The sequence below is a fragment of the Nilaparvata lugens genome, chromosome 8, assembly GCF_014356525.2.
Source record: "Nilaparvata lugens isolate BPH chromosome 8, ASM1435652v1, whole genome shotgun sequence".
Lineage (NCBI taxonomy): Eukaryota > Metazoa > Arthropoda > Insecta > Hemiptera > Delphacidae > Nilaparvata > Nilaparvata lugens.
In genome coordinates this window covers 31,920,850-31,939,110 of record NC_052511.1, presented here as the reverse complement: position 1 = coordinate 31,939,110, position 18,261 = coordinate 31,920,850, and the positions used below count along the sequence as shown (strand labels likewise).

General features: G+C 33.0%; 2 protein-coding genes across 2 annotated transcripts in view; both read left to right on the top strand.

Moving 5' to 3' along the window:
- Nucleotides 1-16,076, top strand: part of LOC111056905 (protein draper) — an 81,774-nt gene extending 65,698 nt beyond the window's left edge. The window contains exons 16-20 of the mRNA XM_039434537.1: nucleotides 8,264-8,374; nucleotides 8,880-9,086; nucleotides 10,354-10,476; nucleotides 10,968-11,105; nucleotides 12,081-16,076. Coding sequence (XP_039290471.1) covers nucleotides 8,264-8,374; nucleotides 8,880-9,086; nucleotides 10,354-10,476; nucleotides 10,968-11,105; nucleotides 12,081-12,208 — 707 coding nt within the window. The 3' untranslated portion in view covers nucleotides 12,209-16,076. The remainder of the gene's footprint in view (nucleotides 1-8,263; nucleotides 8,375-8,879; nucleotides 9,087-10,353; nucleotides 10,477-10,967; nucleotides 11,106-12,080) is intronic.
- Nucleotides 16,077-17,700: 1,624 nt separating this feature from the next.
- Nucleotides 17,701-18,261, top strand: part of LOC111062010 (programmed cell death 6-interacting protein) — a 40,211-nt gene continuing 39,650 nt past the window's right edge. The window contains exon 1 of the mRNA XM_039434535.1: nucleotides 17,701-18,005. Coding sequence (XP_039290469.1) covers nucleotides 17,800-18,005 — 206 coding nt within the window. The 5' untranslated portion in view covers nucleotides 17,701-17,799. The remainder of the gene's footprint in view (nucleotides 18,006-18,261) is intronic.

The window sequence follows — 18,261 nt, the reverse complement described above, 5'->3', positions numbered from 1 at the left end:
ATACGTTGGAAGTTACGATCATCAGGATGCAGCAAAATCTGACGATACATTTTAGTCACATCTGAAATAAATGCTATTCGATGCGTACGAAATCGCAAAACAATGTCGAAAAGTTCAGGTTGAACTGTATAACCTATATGCAGTACTTCGTTGAGAGAAACGCCGGTATTAGATTTTGCCGACGCATCAAATACTACTCGAAGTTTGGTAGTTGTAGAATCAGGCTTGAAGACTGGGTGATGCGGAATGTGGAAACATTTGTCAAATGGTTGCGAGGGTGGAACTGGAGACATGTGTCCCAATGATTGATACTCATCCATGAATGCCGTATACTGCTCCTTCAATTCAGGATTAGCAGCCAATCTTTTTTCCAGTGAATGGAAACGGTTAAGAGCTTGGAAACGAGATTGACCTAGAGTGTGAAATGACTCTTTTTGGGAAGAGCCACAGAAAATCTGCCGTCTGAGGCACGCTCGACATTGGCAAGATAATGCTGTTCAATCTTTCGGTGCTCAGCTGTTAGATTGTCCTTGGGAAGAACTTCTTCAAGCTTCCAAAATTTTTCCATCTGATTGGAAATCTCACAAGTAGAAATGAAGTTGGAATGAACAGAAGGTTCTATCTGAGATGAATGCGTGGACAAGACAGCACCCCAAACCACCCAACCTAGTTGGTGCCTTGCAAAATGCAGTCAGATGAAATTTGAATTTGACCGAATGTCAATATGGAAGCATAGACTGAAACGCTCAAAAGAAGATCGATTCCCTGAGAAAGGTGAAAAGCAGGATCAGCAAGCTGAATGTGAGTGGGCAAACTAAGCTTTGAAATATCAATTCCTACTGGTGGAAGACTGGGTGTAATTTTGTCAGCAATAATGCAAGAGACCTTTCTAGACCATGTGCGATCAGAAGAAAACACTTCCACAGATGTGGAATACATCGGTGCTGTATTGATGCCAGAAACTGTATGTATAGTATTGTTATGACAAGTTGAAACTAAAGACAACCGTGAAGCAAGATGTTTGGAAATGAAACAGGTGTCACTACCTGTGTCCAACAACGTGCGACACAAAATAGGTTGACCAACCTTATCATAGACTACTACCTCTGCAGTAGGCATGATGGATACTGTTGAATTTTTGTTGCCATCATATGTGTGACTGGAATTACTAACTACTTGACCAGCGGCTGGAATCGGCGACCTAGCAGATGACTCTACAGTTGAATTCAATGACTGTTCAGAAGTAGATGCGACAACTGATGATGAAGCGAGCGGCGACGTGCGGAGGTTGACTGCCGGCTGTGAACCACAACTGCAGCTGTGAAGATGTGCTGAACGACTGCTGTTGGAGGAAATTGTAGTATTCCTTAATTGAACACTGTTGGCATTTGCTGTAGCCTTAGAGCCAGATGACGTAAATTGAAATGATGCACCGTGCAAAATGGAATGATGTGCCTTGCCACACTGCTTACATGCACCAAAGCATTGGTGTCCTGTTGAAAATGGGCGGAGACAATTGAAGCACAAGTGCTTTTTGCGTACTGCGTCAACACGAGCTTGTGGCTGTAGATTTGACAGCTGAGAACAAGCGAAGACAGAATGTGCTGAGTTGTTACAATACAAGCAAGCATTGGGACGTTGAAATACCGAATTGGGTGTAGCAGTACTGCGACTGTTGTTGAATGATGAATTGGATGTTCCAATACTACGATTGTTAGAGTTGAAAGAAAGAGCTGCGATCTGCTGGGCTGCTGCTGGTTAGCCCTAGGATTGACCTGAGCTGAGTGATTCAAATTAAGTGACACAGCTTGTGACACTTTATGTTGGGACTCCATAAAGTTCCAGAGATTGTCAATAGAAACATCATCCATAGTAGAGTTGTATCGCTCCCAATCACGTAGGGTAGCAATATCAAAACGAGACACAGTGACATACATGAACAGAAGGTCTTTAACATCTATACCTAAATCAAGTGCTTCTAAAGCAAAAATGTTTGTTTTTTGATGGTCAATAAGACTGCGCCAAGATTGTGCTGATTTTGAATTGAGTTGCGGTGGGTTCAAGATTGCCGAAACATGTCGATCAGCAATAAGTATTGGATTGTCGTACCTGGTTTTCAACAAATTCCAAGCTAAAGTGAAATCACCTGGTGGTGCATTGGCGATTCTATTCAACGCTTCGCCGGATAATACCTGTTTGAGATATTGAAACTTTGCACTGTTATCAACTGAATCATTATCAACTATAATACTAGTAAATGCAGAACGAAAATTCAACCAATTTTCAAATCACCATTAAAACGAGGTAATGGTATTTCTGGTAATTTGAAACCTTGTGAAAATTGAATAGGTCGTGGAGTGGGGGCATGCACTAATGCAGGTTCAACGAGAACCCTATTGGCCTCTTCAAAGGCTGCCAGATTGGCCTTGATTCTAGAAGTAATGTTAATAAAATTTTTTGAAATTTCATAATGAATAGTTTTGTCTCCATTGGGATCCCCTTCGTCTAAGCTATCCTTGATATTAACATAGGCGTGTCGAAGGGTATCAATTTCCTCTTTGACAGTGATTAATTCATGATATTCTAGCTGATTTCTAGGCGTTTCAAAATTAAACTGATCAATGAGCCACTGTAGGTGATCAAACAGATTTTTTCTCTTTGCTATTAGCGCCGAGATATCAGTTGGAAGAACTTCAGTAGCCATGATTACAAAGATTACTACAACTTAAAATTAGAATACTTGCGACCCTAAAATGCTGCCAACTGTAGTTGTGCGTGTGCCCACGTTTAAAGCGCAAACGTTTGCAAGAAGATGTGTCACCAAGGCTTGTGTGGAGAGCCAAATGAACTGAGTGATGTGACACCAAGCAAGTGATAATGGTGGCGCTCGAGCAACTTGTGCACAGGATGCAGTGTGGCAGCTTACAATGATTCAGGTCTTGAGAAACTGGTACCAACACGAGCGCAGCGTGCTTGTCTGGGGTCCAGTTAACCTTGAAAATGAATGAGAATCTATTAATACAAACAATGCTAATACAATAGTTAATGTCAAAAATTGGACCCTAAACTAAGGCGTCAATGTTAAAGATCAGGATGATTTTTTTTTTACAAATTTAAAAAAGTTTGAGTTGACCAGGGGTCATTAGATAATGAGTTGTCCCAGGTCACTGGCCTTGATCTGGCCGAAGGAGGACCATTTTAACATGTGTGATCTGTGCCACTGAATGAAATAATAGTGGACTGTAAGAAATGCTTTTGTAAATAAAAAATGTTAAGATGTATGAATTGTATATTTATTGTACTACTGCACAAATCCAACATGCTAAAAAATGAATGATAATTTATAATAAAACTGGTAGCTGGGGAAGACGCCAAATAAAAAATAAGGTTTAAGTAAAACAGTTCAATAGATTTATTATATACTTTGAGAAACGTGACATATTGTCTTAGATTTAGGAAATGCCACACAGGGCAGTTGACTGATGAGATACGAATAATTGACTCAATAGTCAGGAGTACAAAACAATAAAAATGACATAATAAAAAATTGAGACAATCAGTTGAAATATGATAAATTGACTCAATAATCATGAGTACAAAACAATAAAAAATACATAGTATAAAATTGAGATTGTAAAAAATTGAGATTGTCAATTGATAAATGCTGACTTGAAAACAGGAAAATTAATTTAGGTACTAGACCAAATTCCTAGTAAACAAAACAATTTGTGACTAATGAACAAGTACAAAACTACTATATGTAATGCTCCGAAATGAGTTAATGATAAGTTCAAAGAGAAAATAAACCTTCAAATGACAATGAGTAATAGAAAAAAGGCAGGTCAATGAGTAATCGCAAAAAATACAAAAGGTAAAGGTAAACTGCCAAACAGAACAATTGAAATGTAAATACTAAAGGTATCAAAAAAAACGAATGCTTTCAGGACATATTAAAACCTTTGTAGTTCTGGATAGGTTTTATTAGATACACTAAATAATCATGAGTTGAACGTCGATTGAAAAGCATATATTCAATGCAATTAATAATTTTAAAGACAATATAAAATAGGTAGTACAGTGAAATGAAACAGACACTGTATTCAAGAACGTAATTGACAATGGCCTAGACTAAATCTTAATGCTTGATATAATAAGTCAAATATGAATAATGTAAAGTACAAATACTTGCAATACTTCCAAAAATATTGGTAAAAAGTTGTGTCAACAAGTGGGAATCGCGACTTTAGAATAAATAATTCCAAGTAAACCTGAAAAGGTCAAATAATAATTAAACAAACAAGGCAATTGAACAAATAATGAAAAATGCTGATAATGATTCAAAATTGATACAGAATACTTATCAAATGCATGAAGAGCATGAGATCCAATCTTGAATTGGATGGGCAGTACATCGAGACCCCCTCGATGATACCGGACGATGGTGGAGACCTGGATGGACCCACGAAATGGAGCGGACCAGAGCGAGCTACCGGAGCTGGACTGGACGGCGAGCCATGAAGAGCGGCGACTTGGATGAACCGCAAGCAGGACAAGAATCAATCCGAGCGACAGACTCCGGACTGGAATGGTGACGAATCAGGATAGCCAACAGCGATGGCTCAGTGGTGACGACACAGGAACGGCGGCGACACAGCGATGAGTGGGTAATGTCAGGTTAACTATTGTCAATGCGATACGGGCAAGACTGACACAATGACGGTGTGACACAGTTGAGATATGCAACACATAAACTTGAAAGTAACGTAGCTGAAGATTCACTGAATTTGAATTGAATGAACCGTCCAAAAGTTAGGCACGGTGAATGAAATGCAAAGCTAATTGAGTTGGCTACGGCCAAAAATCACAACACTGATGCTAAGTGAATGTCTGAATAGACAACCATCCAAATGCTTGGCATGGTGAATGAAATGTAACAAATGTTCGTAGATCACTAAAAGAACTGATTGAAACTGATACACCATCTACGGGGTAGACATGAAAATTGCTAATACTTCGATCTAGCAATGAATGATTAGGTAGCTAGCTGACTAACCTAACAAAAACGGATACAGAGCAGAACGTCTGACTGCACCGTGAAATGATGAGAGTGTGATCTTGGAATGCAAGCAACACACCAGTAATAATGTCCCGCGAGACCAGAATTACTTCAATGAAACGAATGAATGCGAAATTGGGCCTCAAGCCCTACCACAAAATGCCTACCGCAAATGAATGTTCAGTTCAATCATATAACTTGTTGCTGAATGTTGAATGTTCTGGAAACTTGATTTTCATAATCAGTAATATGAAAATGATTTGAGTTCTCACACTGAGAAGTGAATAAATTTAAATTGAAGATAAAAATTCGAAGCACTCGTGACGAATGAAACGTGTTGGAACATACCAAATACTGATATTGAAGATATTTCACAAACTAACGAACCGAAAATACTGAAACTTTATCGAAGCACTGGAAGAAACATTCTACGTTGAATAAACATGAATTTAAAACTGAGAATTGAAAATTTTGAATTGAAGGTGACAAAAAACCGAAGAACTGGAAAACGTTGATGTTGATATGCTACGCCATTTCTGTGTGAAAAAGGAAACCAGGAAAGTGCATGTACGAATTACGCTGCAAGAAGCCACGCATAGCCACGTCGATGAAAAAGATATGCGTAAAAAACGTCTAGACACGGTAGGAAATACTCCAAAATAATATTAAATAATACCAAAATGCACAATAAAATTAATGTACAAATGTAGCATGACAAAAAACTGATGTAATCCGTGAACTGCAGAAAACACAGTAAAAGTGGACCGATGACAAAGTGACTTGCGCACTAACGCGACAAGTTGGGACAAGAACACAATGCATAGTGCGAAATCTGACACATAACAAAAATATACATTTATAATAATATAAGTATGATAATTGATGCTCCAATAATTTTATTATTTCATTCAATACAGATTGATTCAATACAAAATCACTTTTACTACATAAAGCATCATACTGAAGAACTTCATAAAACCACTAAAATTATAATTTCTTGAATGACATCTATAAATTATTAGAATAGTAAGATTTATATAATGTGCATCCGTTTAACAGATTAAATTGACTTTACTTGGCTGTTTGGTCAGTAATCACAAATGATGAAAAATTCTTATACAGGTATTCATCGTCACAATAAAATACCATTAGTTCAAGTTAATGTACTTGTACTTGTTCTTGTGAGTTTCCTGAATAATTATTATATTTTATTTATAATTATTATCTTTTGTCTTTTATATCATGGAATCTATCTCCACATACGTATTAATAGTGCATGTGTGGATCTGCTCTTGTCATTCATAATATTTTTTAGTGTATTGTTTCCCCGTAGAAATGAATATAATAATAGATTTGGAATAGATTTCCTACTCTATTGTAGTATTTAATTGTTATTAGAAAGCACAAGTTAAAAAGTAACTCTTTAGGCTGATCACTAACGGTAGAACACGGAATACAATATTCTAACATAGAATAAACAACCAATAACAATAAATAAACCACTGGAAAATTATAAATTATAATGATGGAAAAATAATTTAACCTCAAATATACAAAAACCTAACCTCCAAAAATTTTTCTGTGATGACACAACAATTTTTGATGACTGTGTATCTTCCATGTATACCGTTAGTGGCCAGCCTTATCTATTTTAATACATGATTATTGTATATCAGTATCCTAGAATACTTTCCGATTCAATACATTGTATTAAAAAAGTCAAACAAAGGAATAAATTAAATGAATGTTATTGGAAATGCCATCCTCTTTGCAACCAACAGCTTAGAATTGGATTTCGACTGATAGTTATGCAGTTATTGACGTTTTTCTAAAATATCAAAAAATCGATTTAAGAAAATTTCAATGAATATTTTTTTTAGCAAATTTCATTTAGAATTCTAGAATCTATGGTCTTCGGCTGTCACACCTTTAGTGGGACACTCTGTATTGACTCACTAGCACCTTTTTATTTGTTTGATGACATGACCGATTATTTATCCGATCGTGTCATCGATGAAATGAAAGAGTAATACTGATTCTGTTTATGAAAACTATCAAGTAGCCTTGAGTAGGCCTATTATAGGGAGGGCTTCGTTATACGTGTATGAGGGCAGTGGAGAACGATAGGAAAGCAGCGTTGCCGATTCTGTGCCGCCTTGCCACTAACTCCTGTACAAGATAGCTGCTGATATCGGTATATCTCATGTAAAATTAACTCTTCATTCTTGTTAAAAATAATCAATTAATTTTATGCGTCGATAAATATATTTTTGAATGATGTAATAATAAATTTTTAGTTTGAATATTTTTCTAATTAATTTATTGTATCTCCAAGTTGCTAAAAACCGATCCGGCAACGTTGCGGAGCTAGAAAAGGACAGCCCTATCTGCTTGTCGAATGAAAGATAATGATAGCAACACCAATGTTAATCAAATGCTGTCATTATAAAGTGGACCTCTCTACAGTTAGTTGAGAACATAAATCACAGAAACATTATTATAATTCATCCAAAATTGAAGTGTAGCAAACGAGCGCTCAATATAGAAAAACACACAGACAACATAAGGTAGAAAGCCTAAATCACTGTTCAAAGCTAGCTTCATTACTTTCATTTTATTGTAGAGAAAAACAATACACCTTTCAAAATTATTCACCATTCAAAGCTGGATTCATCACTTTGATTTTATTGTAGAGAAAAAGAATACACCTTTCAAAATTATTTACCACCAGGAGCAGGTAATAACAGCCTGCTATAATATTTCTCATAATACATAATACGTCGTGAACAATTTACACAAGAATCTCATTCACGTTTTGATGATTTCCTATACTCTCCAATAATCACCAGAAGAAATTTCAAACCAACAAACTCATCTGCACAATGTGGAATAAACTATTTTTTTTTCATTTCTGATTTTAAGAATCCTACTTACATTTCATTTGAGGTAGGAATGTAAATAGAATATGGGTTTGTTCTAAATGATTCATTTTCTTCTATGTTTTAATGTATTATGCTAAGTTTATTTATAGAGCGGAGCAACCTTACTGCTCTGAGTATTTTTATTTGTTTTATTAGGAGAAGTACACCCCACTCGGGCTTGTACCTAGAGTTGTCCACTTTTATTTCACATTTTTATATTCTTGCTTTGTTATTTTATATTATGTTCGTTTGTGGAATAAATGAATAGATTGATTGATTTTTTCAGTGTGTCCGGAAGGATACTACGGTGATCACTGTATGAAACCGTGCGAATGTCCCAATGAGAACTTTGTTTGTCATGCAGCTGAGGGGTGCGTCTGCAAACATGGCTACACAGGTACGTTATTCATGTTCTATATTCAATATCATTATAATAAACAGTCAAATATGCTTTCGACAGTCTTTTAACTTGGCAAACATCCAGCTTCAAAATTTAAACAGATAGTTATAAGCAAATTTTCCATGGTATTATTATTTAACATTCCTTATCTATAATGGTAAAACTATCATCAATATTCAGGAACAGATTTTCACTCACTTTTGATTTTATCGATATTTGTTTTGAAGTCAGCATTAATAGTTATTTTTGTAGTATAAGGTATTACTGTAGTAAGTCTAAAAAAGTATAAGTGTACTTCTTCAAGGTCTTGAAGATACTTGAATACAAATGAAACTTAGTGCTTACAAATTGAAAATCAAAGTACTATTTTACAACTGGATAACCGATGTCCGGATACTCGGTGCTCTACTGTAACACAATTTCGGATTTTTTTTATATTACTGTTTGAAAGATGGAAACCGGATTGAATTTATTAAAGAGTTTTTTCTGTTTGATTGTACAGGTGACAACTGCGACGAGCCTATGGCGAAGAGAATAATTACAGAGAATGCGCCGCAAGAGAGCAAGATGAGTATGGTGATGTTCGCGTTCTTCATGGTGATAGTAGTGGTGGGCATTTGCGGCATTGTCGTCTACTACAACCGGCGAGTCACCGATCTCGAGACGGAGGTCGCCAGGGTCCATTACATTGCCGATCCAGCTGCTAGTGGTCAGTTACCATTATTTGTCAAAACAATGATGTTATATAAACGTACCTACCTCAACTTTAATTTGGTTAAAACATAAATCACGGTCAGGAAGGGATTCTTTCTAAGGCCAGTTTGCACTGTCAAAGCTTGAACTGAATTTAATCAGCTGGTGGCCTAAATTCAAAATGAATCAATATAACAAACGAGACTTGATACGGATTTAATCCAGTTTAAGATAAAATTTAGTTTGAACTGTCACTGTGCAAATGACCCTAAAAATGTTATTGAAATAAAATAGAAATAACATCAATGAATCGTTTTCTGTAATATAATCTGTGTACATTGAGGTATCCTCTCTGTGTACATGCTTTTGTGCACAATAGAAAGTTATCAAGTATCCTCTTTATTTTATCAAATCACAATTATTTTGAACTCATTAGAGACATTTTAGAGTTACTTGATAACTTTAATATTGTTATAGGCTATACAGTTATACATATTATAGCCCTATCTCATCATCACGGACAAGCCTAGAGCGCATGTGGGCATCTCCCTCATCAAAAAGGAAAAGAGAAATTGAGTACGGTATGCTATCTATTCTCTGTGATAGATAGGATACAGTATAAAAATATGATACGATGAGATACAGATAAGTATAAAGTAGCACTAATCAAATACTAAAAAGACTACTAAAATACTTATCAAAATCACTTATGGTAGATAGCTCTAATAAAATATAGGGTACCATACTTAATGTTATTTTTATTTTATTCCAAAATGAACTGATTGATAAATGATAGGTACAAAAACAAATTCCATCTAGGACTAGATCAGTAAAATAAATTTAAAATGAAGCGTAGAAGTTGAATTAGAGGATAAATTGGATTGAAAATTGTATGAAATCATATCTCCAGTGATGTTTTCTAATAGAAATTAATAGTTGAAATAATAAAAAATGAAAAACTACAACCCTATATTCATTTAATAGAAGAATATGGAATAGATTTAGAAGAAAAATCAAGTAAATAGAATAAATGCAAAGTGTTTAAAAAATTCAGCAAATTCAAATCATGTATTGGAATGTTGGAAATATATGGAAATGTTTTGTATTATCAAGGCTAACTAATCAGTAAAATATTAGGAATCCCTTATAAAGTGTGAATAATCTTTTATTGAGAACTAAACTTTTATATCTAAATTGAAAAGTCTTCTTCATGACCTTTCAACAATTTTTTGTCATCTTTATAGATTAGCAATTGGTAACTTATTTCTTGTTATTGTTTTCAGATCCAAATCATTTTGACAATCCGGTCTACTCGATGAAGGGACACGAAGACAACTCCAGCCTACTCAACAACCAGGTTCACAACGATCTAGGTCCGTTCAAAAGCAGCAACCTGGATAAAGATGGTATATTCATCTTTTAAACTCCACACAATTCATTTTCTACAGTTTGCTGCACCATCAATCTATTATTTTTTCTATGCATGCACTGTCTTGAAGATATTTCATCTCCAAGTTTTCTATAGTGATAATATATTGTCATCAATGTTGATTATCAATGCATTTTTATAACAATTTTTCATCTATCTTCCTTAGATGAATCAAATCAATTCAAATCGATAAAGTAAGAAAGAGATTTGATATTATTTATAATTTTTATTTCTCATGCTAGCTGAAACAGGATAAAATTAAAACACTGTACGATGATTTCTAAGTTGGATTTTTTTTAAAGATTTGAGAAAGTGATTTGTTTCTGATATCTTATATCTCTGTGATGATTGTACTAAGTAAATATTCATGTACTATCATTGGTAACGTAATTTTTGACTCTTTAAAAATGTTTTTAGATTCAATTAGTATCGATTAAAAATTTTATAACGGAAAACTGTCTATTGCAGGTGCACAAGCCTATGGATATGGATCTACATTATTGAAAAATAGAGAAGCGGACGCTAATAATCCAAATGTTTATCATAGTATTGAAGATCTCAAATTAGAACACGTTTATGACGAAATAAAAGGAAAAGAAACAGCCGGTAAGTCGCAAATATTAAATTAGTTGATCTTGTTTTCCGTGACGAAACACTTTATAACTTTGTTGTAGTCTAGACACTGTGTTCCCACGCAAATGTATAAAAAAAACACTTTTTGATAAGAAGCGCATTCCACTCCTGAGGAGGAGCTTCATCATCCTCTAATTCATTCTCTAAAATTCTCTACGTTTGTGTGGCAGAGAGTACCTAGACTCCTAACTCCGCCCTTGATAAAAGCAATTATTCATCAGCTTTCACCCACTCTTGAGGCTGATTAAGCTCCTACTCGGGAATGAAATTCACTCCTCATAAAAATTGTTTTTTTTTTTTAATATCAACGAAGAAACACATTGTGTAGACTACAACATAGTTATTAAATTGGTTGTCCATTTTTTATTCAAACTTTGAATCGTAAAGCCCTGCTTCACAATGAATTTCTGCTCTGCTGGGCAAACGTTCACATTCCCATTCCTTTATGATCGTCATGATAGCAATTCATTGTAAAACAGGACTTGACTGTTCTTCACATCCAAATTTTGTAGTGGTTCAAGTACCAGCAGTTCCTTAATTATAATTTTAATAATCGATATTGCCATCCATTTTATTTTCTAGAAATATTTCAACCAAACTTATACATTGAACATTTATCAACACATAACTTCCCTTTCTTATTTGATGGAAAATTTCCATTACTTTTCTGTGTCAACCACAGGTGACTTACCTTTGATAATATTCTCCCATAGCACACTTCACTCTTCAAAAACTACTTTTTCTCTAGTATTCATCGTCTCATTAGTATTCGTTTCAATTTCCCTGGATGTATTTTCATCATTAATTTTGGGGTTTGATTATTTTAACGGTTTATATTTTTATTTATTGTAAATGATTCACCATATAATAATGAATTTTGATTACGCTTGAAGAATAATTTACAATGATAATAATTAAACAATAGTTACAATTTTATTTCATTCTCAGAGCAAGAATACGATCACCTGGATTACAGTCGACCTGGGACATCTTGGAAGCCGCATTACCAGAGAATGGCAAACGGCATGATAAAGAAGCCTGAGCAGCCGCAAGAAAAACGAGAGGAAGATAACTGATGATAAAGAAATGCTGCAAAACAGATTTCGATTTTGTTTCAAATGAACAAAGCACTTGACAAGTATTTGCTAGTCTATTGTGTTTGTAACAACTAGTTGTATATACGATGAACAATAGCGGGAATATTGTTGTGTATTTTATGATAACTGTGTTATCTTTATCTCTGCTACCGGCTAGTTGACTTGCCAGTAAGCAATAATTTTCTATCTTGAACTCCTTTTAATCATTTTTTATGGTAATCCTGTAATTGAATGTGTGTCGTAGTGCGTTTAGAAACCCTTTTCAAGGTTCGAAAACTCCTTATGATTACCCTTAGACGTAAACCAATTTTTATACCGTAAGCTAAATGTCTATTCTTAACATTGGTAAGGTATGTGGTACTATATTTGTAATCATGTAGGCTATCACTTTGTGTAGATTCCAGTAATCAGTATCAATTATCAATAATAGAATAGATTACATAATTTTATTTTCAAAATGTATTTGTAATTTATATTATTTATTGTTTTAAAACAGATTCAAGTGCCAAAATTGCAGTAAACCACGTCCAATTTGTAATTTATTTTGATATTTATCAATAATCAGTGTTGAATTTACAGTTTTAGATTGGAACAAATGATTTGATGCGCCCTCTTTTAGATGTGCATTTGAAAAATCCCTTTAAGAATATGTGAGGACCAGTGTTTCCAAAAACAAAAAATGGAAACTGTATTAATAAATGGTTCATGAATTACTAGGTAATGTTTAAACTATTATCATGTTCATATTTGCCTAATAGTTCAATGGAATGGAAGTAATGTTTTATAAATAAAAAAATGATTGGTAAGATTCGAGATTTCTTAGCCATGAATTATTCAATTTCTGATTATATTGGAACTGAACATCATCAAATAATATTAGAAACTAAACACAAAATATTTATATTTTTACAATTTTTCACTTTGAAAATTACAAAATTCAAACTATTTGAGAATTTGCAGCTAAGTAATGTAGATATCGTACATATACGGCTACCTGATTTATTTTATCATAAGTGTAACATATTCTAAACTTTCAGTTGATAGCTATGTACAAATACAAGCGTATTTTTTATAAAATTCAAATAATAGATATAGGCTAATATATTTTTCCTACAGGTACCTTGGAAAGTGACCATTCCTGCACTGATTACAGAACGCAAAGAAACACTTTTCCGCTCTAGTGCGCAAAGTATTACTTTGCGTACTCTTAATACTTTGCATATTATCTTGCAGCCATCCCAATCAGCTGTTGACATTGTTGGCGTGTATTTTGAATGCGAATTTTTTCTATCTATATTTTTTCTGATTTTCAAATAAATAAAAATGAGAACTCATTAAATTATACATTTTGAATATTATTAATAAATGATTCATTATTTCAAATAATATTTTTTTCATTCATAAATTGATTGGTTGAAAAATTATTTAGAAATTAAGATTTACTCAAAATTATTCAAATTTTCAAATTAATTGGATCAATTTAAATTTTTAATTCGAATAAATTATCGATTATTAATTTTCAATTGGATTATCAAGTTTAAAATAAAAGTTGTCATTAATAACAAAATTATACAGACAAACATTTGATGGATTTCAGCCATCATTTTACTCATAATCAACCACTTTCCATAGTCAATGGTAACTGTAGGAAAAATGTAATGTGTAATTCGTGCGCAAAGTTCCTCTGCTGCACTCAAGAAACAATTCCGCCCTCGCCTACGGCTCGTGCGTAAACGTTTCTTTCGGTGTAGCAAACTGTCACTTTGCGCACTAGTTGCACAAAAAACTATTTAAAATCGTTGATACAGGGAGCTGAAAGTTTTTTATATGGCAGCCTTTTTTATTCTAATCAACTAGAATCAAGATTAGGAAAGTCTTTATTGGCCATAGTTGATGAAATTTTAATTCAGTAAATCTAGACTGAATCATTGAGGGTCCAATTATTATTACAGTATCAAATATCACATTTCAATGAAAAATAACATTTGAATGAAGTCCATTGAAAAAAATCAAACTTTATAAATCAATCGATTTTCTAATAAAAATTTATTTTGAAAATTAAGTATAATCTTTAATTAGATTAGTAATACTTATTTCCATTAGATTCGATACTTTGAAACCATCTAAACCAGTATTTGTATTCTTCAGTTTATTGCAGATAGTTGAATGAAATTTAAAATGATTAGTAAATTTTGAGAATAATATTTAATAAATCTTTCAGTTTTTTGTGAAAAAATGTTCGAAATTGGACAAAATTGATATAATATTAATAAATCTTTCTCTAACGATTTGTTGGAACTAAGACTCTACCGTAATAAATATTAATAACCTTTTATAATAAACATATCATGGTTTTGAATTTTTTACATATCTAGAACAAAAATCAAGGACCAAATAATATCTATATTATCCTAGAGTCTATTGACAATATCAATAATGCAATTCATTTTTAATCTTTGAATTAAAATCTAAAGACTGTAACATTTCCAAGTCTGATTACTCATAAATTATTATTGTGTGAGACATTGGTCAAATCTATGATATTTCAAGATCTTGTCAACAATAATTATTATCATTGTTTGAAAGGTTTCTTTACCCATGTTTTTAATTTCATAATCGGTACTGCTTTCTAATTATGTAAGCTATTCTACTCTGACTAGTAATTTTATGTGTATAGTATCTGTGCTGATATACATTTCAATAATTATTATGTGTAAGTTCTTGTTGAGAAGATACACTGTTTTAGTAGTGAAAACTTTAGAGGCATCTTTTTCAACATAAGTATGTTATACAATCTGAACAATGTTAAAGTACCTATATTATTTATATTAATTAGTTTTGAATGTTGACTTTATTTGAAGTGGACTTGTATTTTAGGTATTCAATCTAACTACTATTATCTGATGAAATTTTTAGTCTTCCATGTCAGTCTTAATTGTGTGTAGCCTAATTTAGAAACCATGTAATACGATTAAATGAGACATCTTTGTATGAATAACAATTCACTCTTATTTCATGCTGTCGAACAAAATATTTTATTTATTGATATTATTCTATTGAAAAAAAAAACTGAAATTTTTATATACTCATATATGATATTATGTTCACCAAGATGCCCGCCCATTCTCCAATGTATTTTCTAATACTTTATTTCGGTTATTTGTTCAATACTTTCCACATAATATGAGTTAAATTGTTACATAAGCAGAAGCTATTCTAGAAGATAGTTGAAATAAATTTAAGAATTGGCAGCGCAGCGTTTATGAAAAATTTCTGATAGTAGGCTATAATTCTGAAACCATGATTGTATTTAAATGTTTTATTAATTGAAGGCAGAATAAATTTTTATTTTCAATTATTCTCAATCAAATAATTTTAAATAACTTCAATCCCTGTACTCAGAAACACTTTATGAAATCAATTTATCTGGTAAATCGGATTATGTATTTGTTCCGTATGTAAAATTCCATTTCTCTCTAATCTAATAGCAATAATTTATGATTGTAATAGGTACTCTATTTATAATTTTTTTCTTTTTTTCCAAAAATATATAGCCCATTTCTTATATTTCTTGTTTTGAATAATAATTTATTTATCTTGAGATTACTCAGCAGTGTGATTTTAATGTGATAATGATATGTATATTTTATAAACGAATAAAAATGAAATCTATGGATATTACGAAAATGTATATATTTTAAGAATTGTTTATTATATTAAATTTGTTTTATGATTTTGAATTTTATTAATAGTAATTTCATACTTGTGTTATATTTTAACTCATTGAAATGTGTTAAATTTCCTTGTAAATTTTTCTAAGAATAAAAAAATTAATAAAATAATTTGATTATGATATTTTCAATTTATTTTCATTCCAAAATGTCTAAATAATATGAATGTAAGCAAGAGGTAATAATTTCTGATCTTTAATCGGAATATTATTGATAAAGCAGAACTCCCATAGCTTCTCTACGAAATTAAATTATTTTGGAGACATATTTAATCCCAATTAACCGTTTTTGAGATTGATCATACATACATACGTAGAAACAAAAAAATCTGGTGTGACTCACAACTTTCCTTGCCTTTATGAAAATTGATCACCTGACGCTAGTATTCCCGAGTATCTCAAGTCCACTATTCAAATATATGAGCCAGCTGGTGGCAGGGCAATAACGCTGGAGACACACATGAGGTCTGCTATCTCTTTATAGTGAATGATTTAATAGAATCAACAATAATTTGCAATTGAATAATCACATTTTCTCGAATTTAAAGCTTATTTTCAATTTTAGATGAAAATGTTACTGAACATTAATTGTAGAGATTTTCATGCTCAATCTACTCCACTTGATTTTTTTGTTTCAATTGTATCTGAAGCCTGATAATTGGGAATCTATCTGCATTGATGGGGCGGAGCTCCTAAAATTTTTACAGATATGGGACTTGTGGCAGTTGATAGAGCTTATCGATGACTATTTTAGGTATGAATTTGATCAAAATCGTTGGAGCCGTTTCCGAGAAAATCACGAAAAACCCAGTGTTTTCATCACAAGAGCATGAAGCAAAATGACACGGCACATCCAATTGTGCGCAGGATGTCTGTCTGTGTCTACCCTACAAACTGTGGAGGGAGAAATGAGTTTCTCCTCTTCATGTTAAAAGTAATATATCTCAGACTTTAGTGACAAGTAGTCGGGGGGACACCCTGACGCGAGGGTGCGAGGTGTCAAGTTGTCGTTTACGGCCATGACTATTATAGTTGGCGTCATCGGTCCAGTAGGTGACAAGTAGTCCGGGTGACAACTTGACGGCAATGGTATATTTTTACGAGGGTACAAGTAGTCACCTATGGCCAAAATGACCAGGTGTCAAGTAGTCGGGGTGACACCTAGACGGCGACACAGTTTCAGGGAGTAAAGTACTTTAGACTGTCAGTAGGTTTGTGGTGGAGGAAAACATATTTGAAGGACGAGATGATTTAAAATCATCTATTAATTTTTTATTCAATTTACACAATATAATTTGTAATCGAAACAATCAAACAAAAATATTCACACTATAGTGAGGTCCACGTTATAATGGTAATGGATAAAGATAGAAGAATAGCGATGCCGATTCTCAGCATTAATTAATTATATTTCTACACTGTCAAAAACATAATTGGCATCGTTGTGGACCTAGAAAAGAATAGTACCACCGGCTTTGTCGAATGATAGACAAGGATAGCAAAACCAAAGTTGATTAAATACTGTCATTATAACGTGGACCTCACCTATAGAAGTAGTCTTTTCGAACAAGTAATTAACCTACACTTTTTAATCGAGTAATTGTAACTTTTAAAAACAGTGACAATTCCACGTGTTCATTCGTCAGTAGAGCTGTGTTGCCAATTTGCTACCTTCTAAACCAAGGGTGAAAGGGATTGACCAAAGGATAAATTTTCTTGATTCTAGGGACTTTAGCAGTAACGTTGGTGGCAACACTGGCTTTGTCACATCGTCATTCGTCAGTTGGTGAATTCCTCCTTGTGTGTGTGGTTGTAGGTTCGTGTTCCATGATTCTACAAAATGTCTGAATTCATATCAGTACCGTTGAAAAAACCAACCGATGTTGTTATTGTTAAACCTTTGAAAAATGTTATTGATTCGGCATTTAATTCAGCAGAAAAACATGAAGATTTTACCGAACAAATCAACGAATTGGGTAAACTTCGTTCAACTGCTGTCTGGCGAGTATTTGAGAAATATGAAAGCTCTTTGGAGGTTATCTACAAGTAAGTGACAATATCATAATTATTACAAGATTTTTTTCAATTAGAATTTTTTTGCTACGTATTATTGAATTCAATATTGATTAGAAAAAATATTTAACTCTTAGTTTATCAGTAAAAGCATAGATTTTTTATTTTTATTAGAGCATAGCAGGAAATGTATTTTAGTGAGTCATAACCAGAGCATGAATCATGTCCGTGTTGTTATTAATTGATACTAATAGGTTGAATAAATACTTACTGGTTCTTGTTTTTAATT